Below are 24,257 nucleotides of genomic sequence, written 5' to 3'. Positions count from 1 at the left end.
CACCACAGCAGAATAAACTGCCAATTGCTCTGGCATGTGTTTTATGTGGAGGATCATATCATATTTTCATACATTAAAAACTTGTTTAGTTCTGTAGACTAAATTATAAATAATGCATTTGGTTTTACTGTCCCTTTAAATGTGGGCGTGTCCGTTGAAGCTCTGAAAGGCCAATGTGTGAGTATATCGAGTCTACGTGTAGACCAGTGAACACACACACAGTCCGTTGGGCTCCCGGATAGTGACACATACACCTGACCGCTGCTGCACCATGGTGAAAATCACGGTTATCAAGACCAAACCGTACACCGACCAAAAACCCGGAACCAGCGGCTTAAGAAAGCGGGTAACGGTCTTCCAGCAGAACCAGCATTACGCGGAGAACTTCATCCAGAGTATCATTTCCACGGTTGACCCTGCGCAGAGGCAGGAGGGCGCGCTGGTGGTGGGAGGAGATGGACGCTTTTTCATGAAAGACGCGATTCAGCTCATCATCCAGATTGCTGCTGCTAATGGGGTTAGTATGGGCCCAATTTAACGAGTAGCTTGAACTTAAAACAAACGTCTTTCAAATGCTATTTCCTTGAATGGGTAGGGGAGGCTCTGACTTCATGACAAATTCAAGTTCATTGCAAAAGAGGCACTTACAACATTAGCAAACAAAAGCTTTGCTCCAGACGTGCATGAATAAACAGAATACTTGTTGTCATTTCTTCCTTATAATTTATCATGGTGCCTTTAAATAACATTGCATGCACATGTAGGAATTACATAATAATTGTCCCAGGGGAATTATTTTCAACACTGCGATGTTCTGTTCGGAACGACTCTTTTATATGAGTCGAATCTTTTATATGATTCACTAACCCTTTATGAACCATTCATTAGAGAGCTGTTCATTAGCAACTTGTTATTATTGTCAGATCAGTGATTTTATTAATACATCAATTCGTAATTAATTCTGAATAAAGCTTATATAAAGTGGGTGAGGACTTGTTAATGAAATTTAGTAAACAATATTTTTTTATTGGTGATTAAACATTACAATTCAAAATGCACAAAGCACTTCACAAAAATAAGAGAAAAAACAAACAGAAAATAAATAACTACAAAAAAATCCTTCTCCATCATCAGTAAGTTATTATGCACAACGGTGAAATTATAAAAATAATCGCCTTCTCAAAGTCCAATACTTTCTACACATTGTTGATTTTACAATAGATATCGCGCAACCAATAATAATCATTTGTCTTTTTACCAAGGACGACGTATGACGAACGCATGCGGCATGACGTAAAATAATCCGGTTCTACGAAACAGGCTGTTCAAAAGAACCGATTCAATGAAATGATTCTGACTTAATACAAAACGAACTCCGTGCTCTGTCAAGCCGAAGTACTTTGACATTTCATGCACTGCCAAAAGCAGGGCCGCTGCGTCGTGGCGTCACAATATCCCCCTCGTTTTGTTGCAGATCTCTCTTTTTTTTTTTAGAAAATTTCAAGGGTGCTTTGTGTAGGCGTGAGGATTTCTTTAGCAGTTTTGCTAGGGCAGCGACCATGATGTGAAGGAGGCGTGCCTGCAGTCACGTCCCTAAATAAACATTGCTTTAACGGCAGGGCACAGTGTTTTACTATGTAAAAATGTTTCCTGGTCACTTGTCTTTTTAATAAAATAGAAAAGTAAACATCTAAAATCACTTTCGTTTCTTTTGTAGCACTTTGTGTCATTATATCATGCCTGTAGCCAGGGGTCGTTTGGGTGGCTCGAAAGACCCACCCCCTACTGACAAAGATCTAGAATTTCTCCCATACATGAGCTCATTTTTCCTATTTTGACCCCTAAGCCATTATAAATAGTGAAGATAACCCATCAAAGGCTTGAAGACCAAGCGGAATCTGACATAAGTGAAGTCATATGTCACTTCTGACCTACTGTATTGGTGTTAAATAGAGAACTTTTTACAAGGAACTTATATTCTAAATCTTGGACCTTGTTGTTATACATTAATTTTTTAATGTACTTTTTACAAGACAGACAATTAATTTTTTAAAGCTTAACATTATTATTATTATGTTGTTGTTGTTTTATCAATATTGAAATGACCAAATTCTGACTGAGGAAAGTTGAATGTGCTGCTCAGTTTGTTATTTCCCTAACAGGCTACAGTTTTAATTTAAAACTTTAACAAATTAAGTTTTTTCCTAATGATGTAATACATTTGTATTATAAAAATAAGAAATTTTCTTTAAATTTCTTTATTGTAAATGTTTAAGAAATATTTTAAGAACATCAAAAAGTGTGATTATGATGACCTTTCCACAAGCTAATCCAGCTAAAAAAAAAGTGCTAAAATGTCACTAAATGCAGTATTTAAACCTCATCGTTAAATAGAAAATTATGTGAATAACTGTAAAAATGTCCACTTTTTGAGAAAAAAAGAACCAGCCCTTTCAACAAAATCAGTCATCAAAAAAGTCGTTTAAACAGCACTTACACACACTAAACCTTAGTTTTATTCATGTCTATATTCTGAAAGTTTTCCCAGATGGATTTGTTTATAATACTTGGCTCACTTTATAGTCTTCATTCTTCAAAATAAAAATCATAGTATAGTATTAATTATGGTGGGATATGCTGAGATACCCAAATTTGCCTTTGTAAAAGCCTTTGACTCTAATTTGTAAAGAAAAGTTAGCAAGAATTCTGAACCTGACTAAGCATAGGCCGGTATAAGATTCTGACATTATGATAACCATGGATAAAATTTAAATAAAGTTTATAGTTACTGCTATAAAATATGTTCTTTTTAAATGTCTGGGTAAAATACAAAAACTTTTTTTCTTTTTAAACACCACATATCTTATTTTAAGAAACATTTAAAATATTTTGGAGCGGTAAACATGTCAGGCTAAATAATTCAAATGAATCATTGACTTCTGCTGCCTTCATTAGTTTCAAAAACACTGATTCCTTTGTCATTTAAAACGGCATCTTTTGATATCTTTTCTGCTGGAGGTAGTGTTGTCCTAAAAAACTGTAAAAAAATAAAATAAATCATATTACCTATTCCTCAGGAACGGTTTAAAAGAAATTTTGGGTGGTTTTAAAACCTTGACTTTTCCAAACGGTGGTATATCTTGAAACGGTTATCGTCCCATGCCTAAACCTGACTTCATCCAATGTGCATTATATATTTTTTTTTTTGCTAGAAATGTATGCAAATGGACAGGTATTTAATTAAGTAATGTCTTATTTGTTTATTTAAAAAATAACATTTTAGAAAACTCGTACTTGTTTGTACTTAAACATTTGTTTGAGATTCTTATTGTGCAAAAAGGCAATTCCAGCGCTACTTGTACCAAAGGAGAAGAAATGTATTAAAGATTTTGCCAACAAATTTCGACTTAAAAGCCTTCCTAGGAGTATAGTGGTTGAGTAGCTCTAGATCCTTATCTCACTATTTGTTTTCCTTTGAGCTTGTTATTGCAATTAATTATTGTATTTAATCAACTGGGTAAATGTGGTGAAAACTAATAGTAATGCAATCGCCATGTATTGTTAATTTCTGAGCACCACTAGTGTTGAATAATCATCCTTACATCTGCATCCAAAATGTGATGTGAAGGATGCGAATGTCAGACTGCTTCTGGGGTTCATTAGGTGTCTTTCTGAACATCTTTAGCATGAGTTGACCCTTTATTTATTGCCCATAATCTTTTAGATTGGCAGGCTAGTCATTGGTCAGGATGGGATTATGTCAACACCTGCTGTTTCCTGTGTGATCCGTAAAATCAAAGCCATCGGTGGGATCATCCTGACAGCCAGTCACAATCCTGGTGGCCCAAATGGAGACTTTGGCATCAAGTTCAACATATCCAGTGGAGGTTAGTAATGCATGCTTGACTAATTAGGATGTTATCGATGCAATGGTAAAGGGAAAAAGCTTCAGGCCATCCATGATATTTATTTATTTATACATTTTTGGAATTTAGTATGAGTTGTTAATTCCACCTTGGCAACCCCTGAAGAATCGGGGACACCGCTGAAGAATAGTGAGTGACTGAATTTAGAAGAAAGTTAAAGTCTGTATGAAGCTGAAGGTTCTGACACTTATTTCAGTGTGATGTTCATCGTATCTCTCAAATTCGATTCCTGGGTGGCCGCAGCTCTGCACAGTTTATCAAACAGGGTTGGAATTGAGTTTGAGACCACTGATGTACTTCCAACTAAAATATTGTGAACTTCTCACAGCAAGAAGGTCGTTGGTTTAAGCCTCGGCTGGGTCAGTTGCCGTTTCTGTCTAGAGTTTGCATGTTCTCCCTGCGTTCGCGTGGGTTTCCTCCTGGTGCTCCGGTTTCCCCCACAGTCCAAAGACATGCGGTACAGGTGAATTAAGTAGGCTTAATTGTCCGTAGTGTATGAGTGTAAATGAGGGTGTGGATGTTTCCCAGAGATGGGTTGCAGCTGGAAGGGCATCCGCTGCGTAAAATATATGCTGGATAAGTTGGCGGTTCATTCCGCTGTGGCGACCCTAGATTAATAAAGGGACTAAGCTGAAAAGAAAATGAATGAATAAATTACGGACACAAACTTTTTTTCAGTGGGTTAATTTGCATGAATAATTGTTTACCTAAAGAATAACAACGTGCGCTAGCAAGATAAACATTGATCATTTTGATTTCACATGAACTTTAAAGACAACTCTTAGCATAAACTGCACTTCTGGTGAATTAAATACAAGTCTATGGCTACTGACTTTGACATTCAAAAACAGACAATACATAGCTAATACTCCTCACTATTGTTGATCAATTGTGGCATTTTGAGGCAGAATGATTGGCCTGTAGATGTTTGCCAATCTGGATGGCCTGAAGATGAGTAAATTAGAAGTAAAAAAAATGTTGTAAACTTTCTTTAAACACGTGCACTCGGATTCAATAAATCTGTATTGTCTTTCCCAGGTCCTGCACCAGAGGGTATCACAGACAAAATCTTTCAGATCAGCAAGAGCCTCCAGGAATATCACATCTGCCCTGAGCTCAAGGTGGACCTCTCCACAATTGGGAAACAAACCTTTGAGGTGGACACCTTCAAGCCCTTTACTGGTATTTTTTTTTCTGTCTAACCATTTACTTCTATTTTTTAGTCTAACTTTTGCTGATGATCGAGTATCTTTTTCAGTTGAAATCGTGGACTCTGTGGAATCCTATGCAGAAATGCTCAGAGATATCTTTGATTTTGCTGCTCTGAAGGAATTGCTCTCAGGACCCAATCATATCAATGTGCGACTTGATGCAATGCATGGAGGTAAGAGCTCAATTCCTGCCAGACAAAAATAAAGTTCAGTGTTTCAGAAATGTTCACACTGGGCAGGTTTGCTTTGAATAAAACAAACTGTGGTGCGATTGCTCTTTTTGACACAGTTCATTTGAATAAGCGTGAATGCTGCAACCCAAACCTTACACACCAAGCCAAATGCTGGCTGGAAAAATAGGCCCTAGTCCACTTACAAATGAACTCTTATGCAGGTTGACTGCAGTATGATTGTAAAACAAATGAAAGTCATCTAAATGATTCAAATATATGAAATGGTGTCACAAGATAAACCATAAAAAATAGAATGCACAATTATGCCAGCAGGACTTTGTTTGACTGTGGTGGAAACATTCCTACTGTTTTGATTCTTTTACATATTTTATAAGTTCCTTACTAGTTCTAAACTAATGCATATACCATTGTACACATGCAATAAGTAAGCCAAGCGCAGAATAGATTTTGGATATTTGCTAAGTTCTGTCGCAAAATATACATCTTTGTATATTTTGCAAAATATGGGTCACTGACAGTGTGAAAGCATAGTAAACCAGAACCAAATGTAATATATATATATATTTTTTTTTCTCTCAAACCAAAAGAACTAAACTAGCAGTGTGACCCCTTGGTAAGCCATAATACATCTTCTGTAAGACTGAATAAAACCACAAAAATGTGGTTTTAATGTTTTGATTGTAAGAAATCATTTAAAATGTTATAAATAAAATTACCAGTATTACAAAATATTAATGATATTTACAGATACTTTAGAAAATGATTCCAATTTCAAGCCTAACATTTAAACAAATCAAACAAGTGAATTTAAGAAGCATATAAGGGTTACCAGCAATAATCTTTATTTTGTGGGTGAGCATTTTGGGTATGTGCAAACAGAAACCCATCTCTCACAGTGTGTGTCTCGTTGTGCATGAAGGTTTTAAAATACCTTGAATGTTTGAATTGGCAACAACATTGCAAGTGACAACATTTCATGAGGATCCATGAATAGCTCAATTATATTCTGTTTTAAGTCACTGGGTTATTGCCTGAAACTGAAAACATAGTTTTTTGTGTTCTTTATACTAGTGGTGGGTCCATATGTGAAGAAGATTGTGTGTGAAGAGCTTGGTTCTCCTGCTAACTCTGCCGTGAACTGTGTCCCCTCTGAGGATTTTGGGGGACACCATCCTGACCCCAATTTAACATATGCTGCTGACCTGGTCAACACTATGAAGGGAGGGGAATATGACTTTGGAGCAGCATTTGATGGCGATGGTGTAAGTATAGGAGTATGAAGTGCAACATACAGTAGCATTACGAAGTTTGGGGATGATGTGTTTTTTTAAGACCAAGGCTGCCATTATTTAATTAAACTACAGTAATCCTTTAAAAAATGTATTTTTTTAATATTATGATTTGATTGTAAGGTAAACTTTTTAATATTATTGTTATAAAACACTTGTTATTATATTGCTTAATGTAATAGAAAAGTTACTAACTTTAAATATTGGAACAGTAATTTATGCAATTATTAGTAATTCTCAGGCAAAGCTTCATCAATTTTCCCTGTTTTTGTTCTGTTTGCAGGATCGTAACATGGTTTTGGGTAAGCATGGGTTCTTTGTAAACCCTTCTGACTCTGTGGCAGTCATTGGTGCCAACATTACATCCATCCCGTACTTCCAGAAGACTGGCGTAAAGGGTCTGGCTCGCAGTATGCCCACCAGCGGGGCTTTGGACAAGTATGAGCATCTAAGCATACTTACAATTTGTGATTTGGCTCTATATTTGACTATTAGTCATGTAATTCTCACAATAAACTTTTGAGCAATGTATTTATTCCCTCTCTTTCTCCATATAGTGTGGCCAAAGCTCTGAAGATGCCGCTTTATGAAACCCCCACAGGCTGGAAATTCTTTGGAAACTTGATGGATGCTGGCAAGTTATCGCTGTGCGGTGAAGAAAGTTTTGGTACTGGTGAGTAGCTTTGAAACTGTTGGTGATATTCTGTTAAAAAGGACATTTTTATTTTGCTTTAAAGTTGCTAGATTGGATTTGGGCTGAATGACAGTAAATTAAAATACGTGATGATTAAATATATCTAAAAAAAATCATTGGTTTAGTATTCATGAGTAGAGTGTTCTTATTAGCGATACTGTATATTTCAGCTTGATGTTCCTTTGTCAATGTGACTTGATGAATGATTGATCTCTGTATTTTAATATTTTGTACTATGAAATATTTTATAATCTAATTCATTTACTTTTGTTTACTTATTACAATTTATAATTGTATTTATTTAAATTATTTATTTGTTTCTTAAATATAGATTAAATATATTTGTTGTTTTAAATTATATTTAACCATACAGTTGAAGTCAGAATTATTGGCCCCCCTGTTTATTTTTTTTCCCAATTTCTGTTTAATGGAGAGCAGATTTTTTTCAACACATTTCTAAACATAATAGTTTTAATAACTTATCTCTAATAACTGATTTGATTTATCTTTGCCATGATGACAGTAAATAATATATGACTTGATATTCCTCAAGACACTTCTATACAGCTTAAAGTGTCATTTAAAGGCTTAACTAGGTTAATTAGGTTAACTAGGCAGGTTAGGGTCATTAGGCAAGTTATTGTATATTGATGGTTTGTTCTGTAGTCGAAAAAATATATAGCTTAAAGGGGCTAATAATAACGGCTTTAAAATGGCGTAAAAATGTAAAACTGCTTTTGTTCTAGATGAAATAAAACAAAAAAGACTTTCTCTAAAAGAAAAAAATATTGTCAGACATACGGTGAAAATTTCCTTGCTCTGTTAAACATCATTTCGGAATTATTTAAAAAAGAAAAAAATTCAAAGGTTGCTTTGAACTGGGCTGAGGCACACTTGTCCCCCCTCCCATCTCCCCTGACGGCTCGCACTCACATTACATTCTGGCCTGGGCATGCTTACATCATCGATGATGTGCTGTTCAGTAAGCGCTCTCCCTCAGCACACTGGAGATTTCTTTAGTTATATCGGTATAGTTGTTTGATATGCAGTGACACACAGTCAAATATTTCGCCAAACAGATCAGCCACATCTTGCTGCAAGTATTAGGAGGTTTGCTGAAGGTGCAGCTGTCGTGCTGTGAGGGGTTTGGTCTTTAATAATCTACGACAGTTTGTGTTCATTGAACAGTAAGAATGATTAATAAATCCATATGAAACGATCCCCTTAAAGTCATGTCTCGTCTTGAGTTTCGGGCTCAGGCGCGTTTTGCACATACATTATAAGCGTACCGCGCCAAAGCCCAAGTAAATAGCACTCTGGCACACATCTTCCAACCGAGCCAGGGCCAGCCAAGTGAACCGTGCCTGAGCCCAATATAGAGCACTCACATTTCGATCCGGAAAACGGGCCTGGGCACGGTTCGAATAGCATAGTTTGAGTACGCCCCAAGTTTTTGTTTTTCGTTTAAAAAAATAATAATAATAATAAATAAAGCTTGAGTTCTCATGATGAAATTCTTTAACATCCTTTTTTTTTTTTTTTTTTTTGGTAGGTTCTGATCACATCCGGGAGAAAGACGGTCTGTGGGCAGTTCTTGCGTGGCTCTCAATACTGGCTACCCGCAAACAGAGTGTAGAGGATATTATGAAAGACCACTGGCAGAAGTTTGGACGCAACTTTTTCACAAGGTTACTGCAATAACATGACTATGATGACTTGTATTTTGTTGTTTTTGTATGCTTTGAGATGTACACTACTGATCAAAAGCTTGGGGTCTGTTTTTTTCTTTTCATGTTTTTTTTTTAAAGAAAGTTATTCTGTTCATTAAGGCGACATTTTTAAATGAAAAAAAATTATATTGTTAAATATTTATTACAATTTTAAATAACTGCTTTATTATTGTATGTAGTTTTTGAGTTAAATTATTACTCCACTCATTATTGCTTTTATTTTACAAAAGTAATTAATAATAAAAATATTAATAATAAAAATTCATATTAGAGTGATTTCTGAAGGATCATGTGACTGAAGACTGGAGTAATGAAGCTGAAAATTAATCTTTAAAATCACTGGAAAAAATGATTAAATCAAATTATAAACTATATTTGAGCAGTTATTTTATAGTGCAATTAAATTTCACAATTTTACAACTTGTACTATATATTTGATGAAATAAATGCAGCCTTGGTGATCAGGATAAGCTTATTTTAAAACAATTAAAAATCCTACTGACCCTAAACTTTTGACCGGTAGTTTAGAACATCGCCCTACATTTGCTTTCTGTTTGTATGTGATGTAAAAAGTAAAGGAAAAACTTGTACAGTATAAACGGGTAATACTGATCTGTTTACCTCTACTGCCCTCTGTTGGTAGATTTGTGGAAAACACCAGACATGCTGTATATTATATTATTTCCTACATCCTTCTCTAGGTACGACTATGAAGAAGTGGACTCTGATGCTGCAAATAAGATGATTGATCACTTACAGACCACAATGTTCGATAAAGCCTTTGTAGGGCAGACGTTCACCTCGGGGGATAAAACGTATCAAGTGGAGAAGGCTGATAACTTTGAGTACACAGACCCTGTGGACGGCAGTGTTTCTAAAGGACAGGTAAGTACGGTGAATGTGATGAGACTCTGAGAAACATAGCAAGTGCTGAAATGATCTGCATTCATAAATGATGAAGAAGTCATATGGTCAGATGTTACTAGAACTAGAATTAGGTTTTTAAACATTCAACCATGATTTAATAATATAACAAATGATTTGTTAAATAATGATCAAAAATAATAATAAATATGAATACAAATGATTATTAATAAAAAATATATGTTGCTTTGTTAGCATTTTTGATTTCTTATTATAATCAATATATTCTTAATATAATCAATGCTGAAAATTGCTTGTTTTAAATTATTTAAAAATCTTTATTTCTTCTCATTTTTAATTAGTTATAGATGATTATTTAAAAAATGACGTTTATTGCTTGAATGACTGCCTGATTGTACATCATTCAAATATTGAGATTTGTACTAATATTGTTTGAGTTCTCTTAATAAATTAAATAATTATATTATTATATTATTTAATTAAGCTTATTTAAAGAAACGCCTCATCATGACGTTCATTGAGTATGATGTATATTCCTGAATATACAGTTCAAAAGATAATCTTCTTGGGATTGTTTCGTCTAAACCCCTTTCTCAATTTCATGTTGTTTTTACTTGCTTTACAGTATGTTGGCCATCATCTCTATGTTCCTTCTTCATGTTTTTTAAGGGTTTGAGGATAATCTTTTCTGATGGCTCGCGGATCATCTTCCGTCTCAGCGGGACAGGCAGTGCCGGGGCAACTATCAGACTTTACATTGACAGCTATGAGAAAGACCCCCAGAAAATCTACCAGGACCCACAGGTGAAATGATTTTCCTTTTTTCCCCCCATATTTGCTCTTCTGCTGCATATTACTTTTGCAGTTTTTATTTAATACTTGTATTGCATTTATTTACATACCTGTTTATTGCTTTTTTTCTATTATGATTAATTATTTAATTCTCTTATTTATGTTTTTTGTTTTAAATAATTTTGGTATGTTTAAATAATTTTATTTTGTCAATATTTACATTTCTTTTTAATCTATTAGCCATCCTCTAAATTGTAACTGCCTGATTGTAGATCATTAAGACATCCAAACAAATGTGAAGAGAAATATTTAGATTGTGTATTAGTGTAGTTTGTACTCTTGATAAGATTATTAGCAATTCATTAAGCAATATTTCATTGTCAATATTTGTAACTCCTTTTTATCTACAATAGGGATGCTCAAAATAATCGATTAACCGTTAACCGAAAGGGTGAGTTTGTGACCGATTAATGCTATCAGTTAAACGATTAAAATTATTATTTTATATATTTTTTTAGTTTGACTGCATAAGGGGCCGATTGAATGCGCCTTTGTGTTAAGAGGGGCATCTTTTTCACGCGGCTCATCCCAGAGCAGCAGTTTGTGTTGTCAAGACAACTACAGAGAACTTTTAAAGAGCTTGGTTTCCGCTACATTCATTCTTCCATGGCGGGGAACAAAATGGATACCGCCACGGCTACATTACACATTCAAAACATTCAGTTATCGTTGTTGTTGTTTTTAATAGCGGATTATAATCGCACCAAAACGTATTAAAAGGTAAGTGGATTATAACAGCGCAAACTTTACCGTATAGTGCTGTGCGCTATTGTTTAATCCTTTGGGGTTACGTGCTGACTGACTGACTGACTGACAGGTGCGCGATGCATGAGCCCAGCAAACACGCAGAAGCTTTCAGTTAAGATGAACACAGTTTCTATAGTTATACTTTATTTATAGATAAAGCATGACTCTGTTTATAATCACTCTATCTTGTTGGAGTTTATAGCCGTTTCGCTTTACTTCAGGACGCATTAATGCCGCTCTGAAGGTCTAATCGCTGTTTTAAGTTATCCAGAGCTGGATGAATGTACAAATGCTGAATATCACAATATTATTAAATATTACAATTGTAACAACACAGACAGCAACACTTTTGCACAATCGATACCCAGCTGATTCAGTCGTTTCATAAGAGAACCGCGCTCCTTCTCTTCTTTTTTCCTTGTCAACATAAAGGCAGTGAGGTGCTCCTCGCGTTTTTGGAATGAAAAAAAGCACTTTAGCTGTGGTCGGCCACTTGTTTAACTGCAAGACATACTTAACTTTGCGGGACGATAACGTATAACCCGTGCCTACAGACACATTTGCCAAAAGCGCTGATGTTGACCTGAATCTGCATCATAAATACAACAAATAGGCTTTACCTTTTATTTTACAGCATATAAAGCATGTATGCACATTAATGCAATATCATATTTAAACAACAAAACTGTTTACAAAAAGTCAACATATGTGCGCGTTGTTGTTGTCTTTTCATCACGCAGCGCGCGCACTTGAACCGCGAGGGAGAGAAAGGAAACCATACATCAGGACATATTCTTTAAAATAATGATTTCTATTAAAAATGTAAAAGGTTTTGTGATTATAATAATAACAGCGGGGCATTAAATAAATGCATATTTTCCATGGAGCGGGCAATTTGAGGAAGTCAGCTATTTTTATTTGACGGAAGAAAAAAAACATATGATTGGAAAAAAAACAGCCTATGCCGGTTATTAAAAAGAATCAGTCAGTATTTTCGTTTTGTAATATAAATTAATTATTTAAGTGAAAATAATTAAGGGCAGTCCTATTTATTTTATTTAGTTTATTCTGTTCTTCTGTGCTAAACACTGCAGGTGCGTGAAAATGCTCTGTTGTATTGTTCTATTATTATTATGCTAGCATATAAAAATAAATCAGTATTTTAAAATGCATTATTTAATTTGTTGGACACAAAATAGTCACGTCAATTTGTTTAATATAAAATTAATAGTAATCTGACCAGTTAACCGTTAATAACCGATTAATGAGCGGCGGTTGTCGGTTAGCAAAATTAACTGAAATGAGCATCCCTAATCTACAATAAATATTAGCCCTGTTCTGAAATTCTAATTGTTTAAAAATCTTTCTCAAGTGCTGTTTAACAGCAAGAATATTTTTTTTTATTCCATCACATTTTTAAACATTAGTTTTAATGAATAGTTTCTTTTGTTTTTGCCATTTTGACAGTAAATAATATTCTTCTAGTTGTTTTGTGATATAGTGATCAGCTTAAAGAGGGTGTTCGCAGGGTATTAAAAAGCATTAAAAGTTGATAAATCAATTCGGAGAAAATTAAGGCCCTTAAAAGATATTAATTGCTTTTTCAGGAATCTTAAATTTAGTTTAAGCGTTGCCCAAAATATTTGACTCCTAATTTTTACACTGGCATGCTCGATCCTCACAATTGGTTCGGGCCGGGGTGCATCCGGTCAAGCTCCTCCATCTGGGTGATGTCACGTAATTTGCGGCAAATGCGGGAAGTTGATGTGATGCTCTCCACATGTAGCATAACAGATGGCATAATGGAAAAATGTTACTTTGCGTACTCCTATAATAAGTTTTGTTTCTTCAGAGCTTATGTGAGTTCTGTTGCATGGTTGTGCTCCATTGATTTATTTAACTGCAACTGTTTATTAACAACTGTTTATTAAGGTAAAGGTTTGATACTTATAGAACTTGAAGTGGTGATGAGGTCTTAAAATATTCAGAAAAGGTCTTTAAAAAGACTTAAAAAGGTATTAAAATTATCTTTAGGATTCCTGCATATACCCGGTTAAAGTGCAATTTAAATAATTAGGCGAAATAGGCAAGTTAGGTTAATTAGGCACGTCTCTGGAAAACAGTAAATTGTTTTCTAGCCAAAATAATAATTAAAAAGGGGTTAATAATATTGTCCTAAAGTTTTAAATATGCTTTTATTCCAGCTAAACTCAAAGAATTAAGAAATGCTCTTTAGAAGAAAAATATTATAGAAAAATTAAATTAAATTTTCTTTGCTCTGTTAATCATCATTTGAAAAATATTTGAAAAAGAATCAATTTCACAGGGCTAATAATTTTGCATTGAACTATATATGGACTTAAAGTAATGTCAGTAACTTAACTTTGACAAACTCATCTTAATTAATCTCTTTTATTTATTTATTTAGTTGTTTATTTATTTATTTAAAAATATTTTATTGTTTTAGCATAATAAACAATAACATAACCAGAACAAACAAACAAAAAAGGAAAAGAAAAAGGGTACAAATGCCATTTTACAGTACACAAACAGTTGGACACAATATTATATGATCCAGAAAGCACAAGAGAAAAAAATTGAAGTAAATATAAAAATAAATAATTTTCAGAGGAATATGTAGGCTCCACAACTCAACACATGCCAAACAAATCTCACCTATAATGACTTACAAGTCAGCATTACTGATATAAAACATAATTGGGTTTCCCGATTTTAAATAATATGTTTAGTTTGTTTGCCATCTATATTTATGTATTTTTTGTATTTAATATTAATATAAATTTTATGTATTGATTATTAATTTCTTCATTTAATATTATTGTTTTATATTTTTGTTTATTTATTCTTTTTTTTTTTTTTTTTTGAGGAGGAGGAGGGGGGAAAAGGTGGGACTTGTGTATCTTGTTTTAGTCTATTGTATCTTCAGTAAATGAGTATGACACGCTCATTCTAGCACATATGGCTGAAGATAGGATTCACTCAATTGTATCTGATCAAAGAAGTATTGATCTGTCTTAAAGAATCAACCTCAGCCATGCTCCCATTTAAACTGAGATGACTTTTTAACTCCAGCTGTCCTTTTCATCTCTAGTTTTGAGGCTTGAGTTACTGTAGAAGGGAGGTCCTTTTTTAATACAAACAAGAAAGCACTACATTCACACCATCCGGTTTCATTTAGTCCAAATCAAAGTCCCCATTGTATTTCTCTCATTTTGCGGTTCCCTAATAGTGCACTTCCAACATTTCCAACCGCTTTAACGTTATTAACATCATCTCTCTTGTCTATTGTGAACAGGTCATGTTGGCTCCTCTGGTGGACATTGCATTAAAGATCTCTCAGCTCCAGGAAAAAACAGGCCGCGCCGCTCCAACTGTGATCACATAATTATTCTCCCAAATTCACTTGATCCAGCCCAAACTAGCCCTCACTGTATCGAGTAATGCCTTACTTTATTTTCACTTCAGTTTCATACCCCAGTCATCAAGTGTTCAGTGTGTCTAGATTGTGTCACGTTTACGGTGCTCCACATGTACAAACAAAGATCTATATCTATTATGAATGGAGAAAATATAAAATAGAGATTATAAAATCAATGGCTTGTTGTTATTTTGTCTTTAAGAATTGTTTTTATTCATATTCATTAGTCACAGGGAGTAAAATGTCTGGAACGAAAATGTCTTCATGAATCGGCAGTTTTATGTAAGTAGGATGTTGCATTTCCAACCGAAACGAAATCTTGAGTAGGTAGAGGGGTTTTACTTTTTGCACTATTTATCTTTTACTCGAAACAAAGTAACCAAACAAGGGGCGGGGCTTAGTATATATACATGAGCTGAATACGAAATCACAAACTAATTTAAATGTAGAAAAGTACATTCTATATACTATGAATGGATTACAGATGCCATTTATTGTTATCACATAGCCTAGCCATATTTATATAGCCTAGCCTATCACATATTTATTGTTATCACATAACCTAGCCGGGTCAGTTGATTCACTTCACTCCCATTCATAAATACTCCCTATGGGCTATTAGGATGATGTACAACATCTTTTGTATTGCACTAAAGAATCTCGCAGGAAGTAGTATGTCATCTGGCTACATCTCATCTACTGTCTTTCAAATACTATTGCTGCGTCCTAATTCACATAGTTATACTACACCAAAAGTACATAGTTATTTTTGGTAAAGGAGAAGTATATACTTTTGAGTGTGTAACAGAATACTATGCAAGCTATGGGACATACTACTACCTCGTTTACAGATCGTTATGTTCCTTCGTTACGTCCCATCAATCATCTTGACATATCATCCACATTTCTGTCATATGTAATTACCTACCTTTTTGGAGAAGCAGCAGCAGGATAATCTGCCATTCACAAGTCCTTTATGAAGAGAAATCTCCTCAGGTCTTTGGGTAATAATTATGCATTCAGAAGTTAATGTCCAACCTTATCTTAATACTGTATAAGTTCACATTGTAGTTGCAGATGAAATATAACATGTAAAATGTGTTTTAAATATCTTCCAATTGGCTAAATATAAATTAACACACTTTTAAAGAACTTTACTGAAGCCTCTCTACTTGACGGTTGGTCTCGTGTGTCTGCCGATATTGTAGTTTGTTTACACTTTTTACCCAAGTTTGTTGTTCTAATCAAATTTACATCCAACATTCAATGTACTGTGGTTAGTCTATATCAATATCAGCGGTTAGACTACAGACGCTTCTACACTTCAAATTTTTACCGGAAGTAGTAAATCATCTGGGAATCTTTGACATACTCTTTTCAACATACTATGGTTTGGGACATACTAATTCTATTTTTGAATACTATTTAGGATGGATAGTGTGCAAATTGGGACACAGCATATGAATTTGAACATACTACCTGGCTTACATATTCCTGAATTCACTGGTTGAGACCAAATCGGGCACAAATATGGTGGCGAGCGCAACCGAAGTGACATCTTTGGCCCTTTTGTGGAGTAATGTAAGAGTTACTGAATGCAATAGATTGTTGGTGAGGCATATGTTCCCAATTACGTCGGGACACATTTATGTGATGTAAAGTAATTAGGTTTATTGGCACTACTGAAGCAACAACATAATGCAATGGCAAAATGGCAGCTGCACCACAGTGTGATGTCATATGTAACTTATCAAGGGTAGGGAGTAGGATATTTTGGAAATAAAAATGTTATAGAAAATAAAATTTTAAAAGTATGAAAGCCTACAAACTGATGCCATTTCAGAGTAGAAGCAAATGGTCAGATTTTGATTAAAGATTACCAAAACTTGTTTTTTTCCAGTGGATTAACTTGCACTGATTAATGGTTCACTGTCTCTTTACGCCACCAATAGTTATTGTGTGGTGAGCGCACTGGAACTGTTGTCCTCTGGCTCCCGTCACATCATCCAAGTGGATGCTGCACACTGGTGGTGGTGTGGAGAGATCCCCCCTCGTGAATGTGAAGTGCTTTGGGTGTATGGCTATGCACAATACATGAGCTATATAAAAATACACATCACATTGCACTTTAAGACTAACTTAAGAATAATGTGTGCTAGCTAAAAAAAAAAAAAAAAGAAAACATTGTAAATTTAGATTTTATGTAGATTTTAAAAGGACAGTTGACATACCAAAAAAGGAAATGTATTAACTATTTAATACATTTTTTACTCATCTTAAAGTGGTTCCAAACCTTATTTTTTTTTGTTCAGTTGAATACAAAAGAAGATAATTGAAGAATGATCGAAACTGGTAACTTTTGACATCCATAGCATTGGAGAGACAGCTACTATTGAAGTCAATGGTAACCAGTTTCCAACAATTTTCAAAGTATCTTCTTTTGTGCTCAACAGAAGAAACCAAATGAAAATGGGTGAGGAAATGATGACAGTTTTCAAAATTTTGGTTGAACTATACTTTTAACTATGATCTGTGTCTGCTAGACCTATTTAGACCTCTAAGATTTAGAGTCTTAAAACAACAGCTGGTTTTATTCATGTGTTTTATTCATGACACAGTTTGTCTTTCATTTGAGGACAGAAATAGAATGTTACATTTACATTTAGTCATTTAGCAGAAGCTTTTATCCAAAGCGACTTACAAATTTTTTCCCTCTTTGGGATGGAACCACGAGGCGACGTTCATTCACAGAACGCAAGTTTCTGGAGGGCACATAGATCTGCAGAAGTGAGTGCAGATAAGAAGGTGCTAGGCCAGAAGTCACTTTGTAGGCAAACATCAGAGTTTTGAATTTGATGCGAGCAGCAACTGGCAGCCAGTGCAAACGGACTAGCAGCGGAGTGACATGTGCTCGTTTAGGTTCATTGAAGACAACTCGTGCTGCAGCATTCTGGAGCAGTTGAAGAGGCTTGATAGAGTTAGCTGGAAGCCCAGCTAGTAGAGAGTTGCAGTAATCCAGTTTGGAGAGAACAAGAGCTTGAACAAGGAGTTGAGCTGCATGTTCAGATAAGAAGGGTCGGATCTTTCTGATGTTATAGAGTGCAAATCTGCACGATCGAGCAATTCTAGAAATGTGGTCAGAGAAGTTTAGTTGGTCATCAATCGTTACTCCAAGGCTTTTCACCATTTTGGATGCAGTAATGGTTGCCCCATCCATCTGGATTGAAAAGTTATGGTGTAGAGTCGGGTTGGCAGAAACTACAAGCATTTCCGTTTTTGCGAGGTTCAGCTGAAGATGATGATCTTTCATCCAGTGTGAAATATCCAACAGGCAGGCTGAGATACGAGCTGGAACCGAGGGATCATCAGGATGAAAAGAGAGGTATAGCTGGGTATCATCAGCATAGCAGTGGTAGGAGAATCCATGTCTCTGGATGACTGGTCCTAGAGATGATGTGTAGATGGAGAAGAGAAGTGGCCCAAGAACAGAGCCTTGAGGTACCCCAGTGTTTAGATGCTGTAGGTTGGACACCTCTCCCCTCCAAGACACCCTGAATGACCTGTCAGAGAGGTAAGATCTGAACCATTGTATAACAGTGCCCGCAACGCCCAGTGACTCAAGCGTAGATAGCAGGATCTGGTGGTTGACAGTGTCAAAAGCAGCTGACAAGTCCAGCAAAATGAGGACTGATGATTTAGAGTCTGCTTAAGCCAGTCTGAGATCCTCCACGACCGAGAGCAGGGCAGTCTCAGTTGAGTGGCCTTTCTTAAAGCCGGATTGCTTGTTGTCCATGAGATTGTTTTGAGTAAGAAAGTCCAGGACTTGATTGAACACTACTTTCTCCAGAATCTTGGCCATGAATGGAAGCAGGGATACTGGTCTGTAGTTTTCAAGTAGCGTATGGTCCAGGTTGGGTTTCTTTAGCAGTGGGGTTACCCTAGCCTGCTTAAATGTAGTGGGGAATAAACCAGAGTCAAGAGATGTGTTAATTATGTGAGTCAGTGTTGGTATGACTGCAGGAGAGATGGCTTGCAAGAGATGAGAGGGAATGGGATCGAGTGGACAGGTGGTTGCATGGCTAGATAGCACAAGTTTGGACACCTCAGACTCAGAGAGCTGAGAAAAAGAGGTGAGTGTGTGTGGTGTTGGTGTTGTATCTTGAGTGTTTGTTGTAGGTGCAGCAAAATGTTACATGATAATGTATGATTAGAGGACAAAAAAAGCTATATGCAGGAAACCATGTATGAAATATTTGCTTTTAAATTAGCACCAGAAGTAGCACGAGTGTCTTTCAAAATAAATCAACAGTTAAAATCTCTTTTTATAAATTTACTTTGTAAAACAGAATTTGAAGAGTTTTCTGTAGAAGAGTCAAATATAAAAGTTGTTTTTCAAGCATTAAAACAAAAGTTTTTGAATAGATTTAATTTCATTTTCACAATTCTGTACTCAGGGCCGCCGCGTCCATAGAGGCGACCTAGGCGGCTGCCTAGTGCGGCAGTATAGAGAGGGCGGCATCCGCGACACCTCAATTACCACCCGCGTCCTCAGTTATGTCCGCGACACCTCCCTCACCACCCATCTCCACAGATATATTCGCACATAGACGACACCTCCATCAGCACCCGCGTGTCCTCAGTTATATCCGCGCATAGGGCAGCAGAATAGAGGTCCGCGACACCCGCACATCCTCGGTTATATCCGCAAATAGGGTGGCAGAATAGAGAGGCCGGCATCCACGACACCTCCCTCCCTCCCTCAGCAGCCGCACGTCCTCAGTTATATCCGCTCATAGGGCGGCAGAATAGAGGTCCGCAACACCTCACTTCATTTTCATAACCGGTCACTTTTGTTTTCACATTGGGGTTGAGGGCGGCATGACCGTCCTCTGCCTAGAGCGGCAGTTCAGCTTGCTCCGGCCCTGACTAAACTGTACATAAAATATACAAAAACACATATACAATACTGTCAAAGATGTAATTACAATGTTATATGTTATAACAATGTTATTAGAATAGTATAACAATGTAGTTATTACAATGGTTTAACAATGCAGTAAATACAATGTTAATATGTTGTTTTTACAAAGTAATTTCAATGCTATGACATAGTAATTACATCTAATATAATAGTTTGGAATTACATATCTACTGCATATATTTACGTAAAAATACACAAATACTGTTTGAAAACATTTGTTTTTAAATATTATCTTGGATGTAATTACAATACGATAGCAATGTAATTATAATGTAATAACATAGTTTATTATTACATGTGTACTATGTATATTTATGTATAAAACCATAGATAATCAAGTATTGTGCATGCAATATAGAAAGAAACATTTACATATATAATATTATTTTGGATGTAACTACAATGTAACGACACAGTTATTGCACAAAAGACAAGTTTGTAATAACATATTAGGTCTCAGATGTAATTACAATGTTTTAACAATGTAATTACAATGTCATTACATCCAAAATAAAAAAATTGTAATTACATATGTTCTGTTTATATTTACAAATAAATACATAAATACAGTACTTTAAATATATAAAGGAACGTTTATGTACATAGTTTTGGATGTAATTACAATGTGATAGCAATGTTTTGACATAGTACTTACAATGTAACGACACAGTAACTGCAGACAAGATAAACGTTTTTAATTACATGTGTAAGCAAACAATTTGCAGTTAACTCTTTGTGTTCCAACTCTTTGTGTTTACAATGTGCCAACAAATAGAATGAAACATTTAAATATATTGTTTTATCCAGTTGTCTAGCCGATGAAAGTAAATCCATATGATGATGAAAATGGTGATTTCTTCTTCTTCCTGCTTTTTGGTGGTCAACAACAACTTTTTGGTGCGTAACTTTCATCTCTCTTTCTAGTCGGTGACGTCCCCAATCAGTTAGGCTAACAGGAGAAATTTCTTTGATGGAAAGATGAGGGAGAGGAGGTTTATATATAGTTAACTGTAGTAAAGGCTAAAGTATACTATGGTAATTGCTATTAGTTTATGATAGTTACTTATGATACTACATTATGTAGTGTAATTTATTAATGAAGAGTTGTAAATATAATGCTTATTCCTAAATATTTCACTTTACTATAAATGACTACAGTATTTTAAATGTGTAACACCTGGTTTTATTAGATTTTTTTGTTTTGCTGTTATATACTATAATTTGTTTCTGTTTAGTACAGCATATTATTTACAGTAAATAATTGAACTGAACAATTATCACTCATGTTTCATTGACAGTTTTATTGATCACTAAGATACGATTGACTTAGATTTAAGTTGCTTTGATTTAAAAATGAAAATTGCAAAAATAGCTTAGATCTATTGTTTTATTACAAATGCAACAAAAGTCACCCTGCACAAACTCAAATTTTGATTTTGTAACAACAGTAAACAATGTTTTTGTTATAAGGTCTGGTTTTATTGTGGCTGTACTTTAAAATTAAATGAATATAATTTTAATTCAAGTGATGAAAGATTTTGAAATTCTAACATTAAACAGAGCTTCTGTAAGCTCACTCCTACTTGGTATAAATGATTGAAATTGATTTAGCTGAAAATATCCATTAGAAACTTAAAAGTAATCAAAAAATAATCACTTACTTTTATAAAGTAATTGAAAAGGTACGCTACTTATTACATTTTAAATAATTTGTAATCTATTACATTTAACCTCCCCAACACTGGTAATGACATAGCAATTTCACAATGTTATAACAATGCAGTCATTAAAATGTTTTTACATTTTTATAACAATGTAATTACAATGTTATAACAATGTAGTAATTAAAATATTATTATATTTATATAACAGTGTAATTACAATGTTATAACAATGTACTAATTAAAATGTTATAACATTTGTTTAGCAATGTAATTGCAATATAATGACATTTTTATTACAATGTTATAATAATGTAATAACATTTTAATTACATTGTTCTAAAAATTTAAATAATACCAAGTAATAATAAATGAAGAGTTTCGTTGCAAAACGAGACATATCCATTTTGAAAAATGTTAGTTATGTGACAATATTGTTTTTTAAGACATCAACAGTCAAGTTCATTCACAATTGTTGTACATTAAACTACTACTTGAGCTCAGTGAAGGCTAGGAACACATTATTTTCAAATCCAGGCTATATATTTTTTTAAAATTTTATGTCCATAAATAGTTCATAAATAAGTAAAACCAAGCCAAAATGCAACAAATTAATCTTAACATTGTCAAACATCTTAAATTGGTTAAAAAAAACCTATACATCATAAATATATGAAATAATATATACACAGATTGATTAATAATAATAAGATTCTGAGTTCAATTTTATCCAGTATGTACACAACATAACATGATATAACTTTTTTTTTTTTTTGCAAAACGCTATATCCACCTTAGGCTATATTCTACTACAGCAATACCATTAAGAAAAGCTAGGGAATCAATGTTTTGTTTGATAAGTAAGATTAAGTTGTTTGGAAAAACGACTTGTAGCTTGTTTCAGAAAGAGTGAAGGGCGGATCCTTTACACCGCTGCTGAAAACCAAACCTGTATGATCCGAGCGGACTGAGCCCAGCATCACAAAGTCTGCGACACGAGCTCGCCTCGCCCTGTTGTATTTAATAAATCCTTTCACTGTAATAATAATAATAACAATAATAATAATAGCTTATTTATTGCTTGTTGTGAAATAGCAAATCCATTTATTTTTCTCTATAACAACCTGTGCCCTTTATGTTTCCTAATAATAAATCAACAACAGCAAGAATTAACAAAAGGTTTTAGTCTATAATTAATAGGAGCAACGGCATAAATAAATCTTCAGATAGGCTACTCAGCTACATTTATGAAATTATTTAAAAAATAAACTTATAAAGGACACTTAGAAATGTTGCCTTGCAGACAGGTATCTTGAGATGGGAAGGAACTCAGGAAAAAAGGCGCTCCCTGGCCTTCCTCTTGACATCAGCGGACAATCGTTTCCTGCTGCATTTGTGTATTGTTGACAGACGCAGGAGTAGGCTATTTTATTCTGGTCCACTTTTGTCGCTTTTTATACATTTTTGTGAATACACAAATACTGTTTTAAAACAGTCAAGTTTTTAAATATTATCTTGAATGTAATACAAAGCAATAGCAGTGTAATTATAATGAAATGACAAACTAAATAAGTTTGCAACTACATGTGTACTGTGTATATTTAAGTATACAACTATAGAAAATCCAATATTGTACATGCAGTATACAAAGAAAATTAAATTTATAAATACTAGACGAAACTACTATGTAACTACAATGTAATGACAGAGTAACTACAGTGTAACTACAAAGTAAGAGCACACAAGTTTATAATTGCATGTGACATCTCAGATGCAATTACAATGTAATTACAATGTAATTGTTACAATGTACTAACAGTGTTGTAACATTGTAATAACAGTGTAATTATAACAATGTAACTACATGGTAATTACAATGTAGTTACATCCTAAATAAAGGATTGTACTTAAATATTTGTGTATAATTACATATTGTCATTTAAATACACAAATACTGTACATGAAATATACTATGAAACATTTAGGTTTATACATATTATCTATGTAATATGTATATAATACTGTACTATTGCAAATCATTCTAATTACTACAAAAATTACAGTGTACTAACAGTGTTGTGACATTGTAATAACAGTGCTATTACAGTGTATTTTACAATGTTCTAACATTGTAATTACAATGTTGTTACATAGTAATTACCCACAAAATGATCATTTGTATTTATATATGTGCTGCGTATATTTATTTATAAATACACAAATACTGTTTAAAATCATTTAGGTTTATGAATATTAGATTTAACTACAGTGCATTAGCAATTTTATTATAACATAAGACATAATAATTAAGTTTGTAATTATATGTGTACTGTGTATATTTACGTATAAAACTACAGATTGCACATGCATAATTCAAAGAAACATTTACATTTATAAATATAATTCGTAGATGTAACTACAATGTACAATTTAAGGACACCATAATTTCACACAAAACAAGTTTGCAATTACATATTGTATCTTAGATGTACTTACATATGTTCTGTGTATATTTACATATAAATGCACAAATACAGTACTTGAAATATACAAAGAAACATGTTTATAAATATAATCTAGGATGTAATTACAATGTAATGACACAGCAATTGCACACAAGATAAAAGTTTGTAATTACATGGCACTGT

General features: G+C 34.2%; 1 protein-coding gene and 1 long non-coding RNA gene across 2 annotated transcripts; one reads left to right on the top strand and one right to left on the bottom strand.

The window, feature by feature from the left end:
- Positions 1–183: 183 nt before the first annotated feature.
- On the top strand, positions 184–15,143 carry pgm1 (phosphoglucomutase 1). The gene is given in 11 exon segments (NM_201025.1): positions 184–517; positions 3,725–3,887; positions 4,965–5,108; positions 5,185–5,310; positions 6,403–6,593; positions 6,904–7,058; positions 7,178–7,293; positions 8,867–9,002; positions 9,746–9,929; positions 10,599–10,733; positions 14,845–15,143. Coding segments are annotated over 11 exon segments (1,686 nt in total). The 5' UTR covers positions 184–271; the 3' UTR covers positions 14,935–15,143.
- Positions 253–3,749, bottom strand: LOC147843550 (uncharacterized). Its single transcript, XR_015493876.1, has 2 exons — positions 2,427–3,749; positions 253–2,135 (listed from the first exon to the last, which is right to left on the bottom strand). It is a non-coding gene; the product is annotated as an uncharacterized LOC147843550 (long non-coding RNA).
- Positions 15,144–24,257: the final 9,114 nt, after the last annotated feature.

The sequence above is a fragment of the Danio rerio genome, chromosome 6, assembly GCF_052040795.2.
Source record: "Danio rerio strain M-AB ecotype USA chromosome 6, GRCz13ab, whole genome shotgun sequence".
In the NCBI taxonomy this organism is placed as follows: Eukaryota; Metazoa; Chordata; class Actinopteri; order Cypriniformes; family Danionidae; genus Danio; species Danio rerio.
Note: the sequence above shows the minus strand (reverse complement) of the source record. Positions and strands in the feature narration are given on the sequence as shown.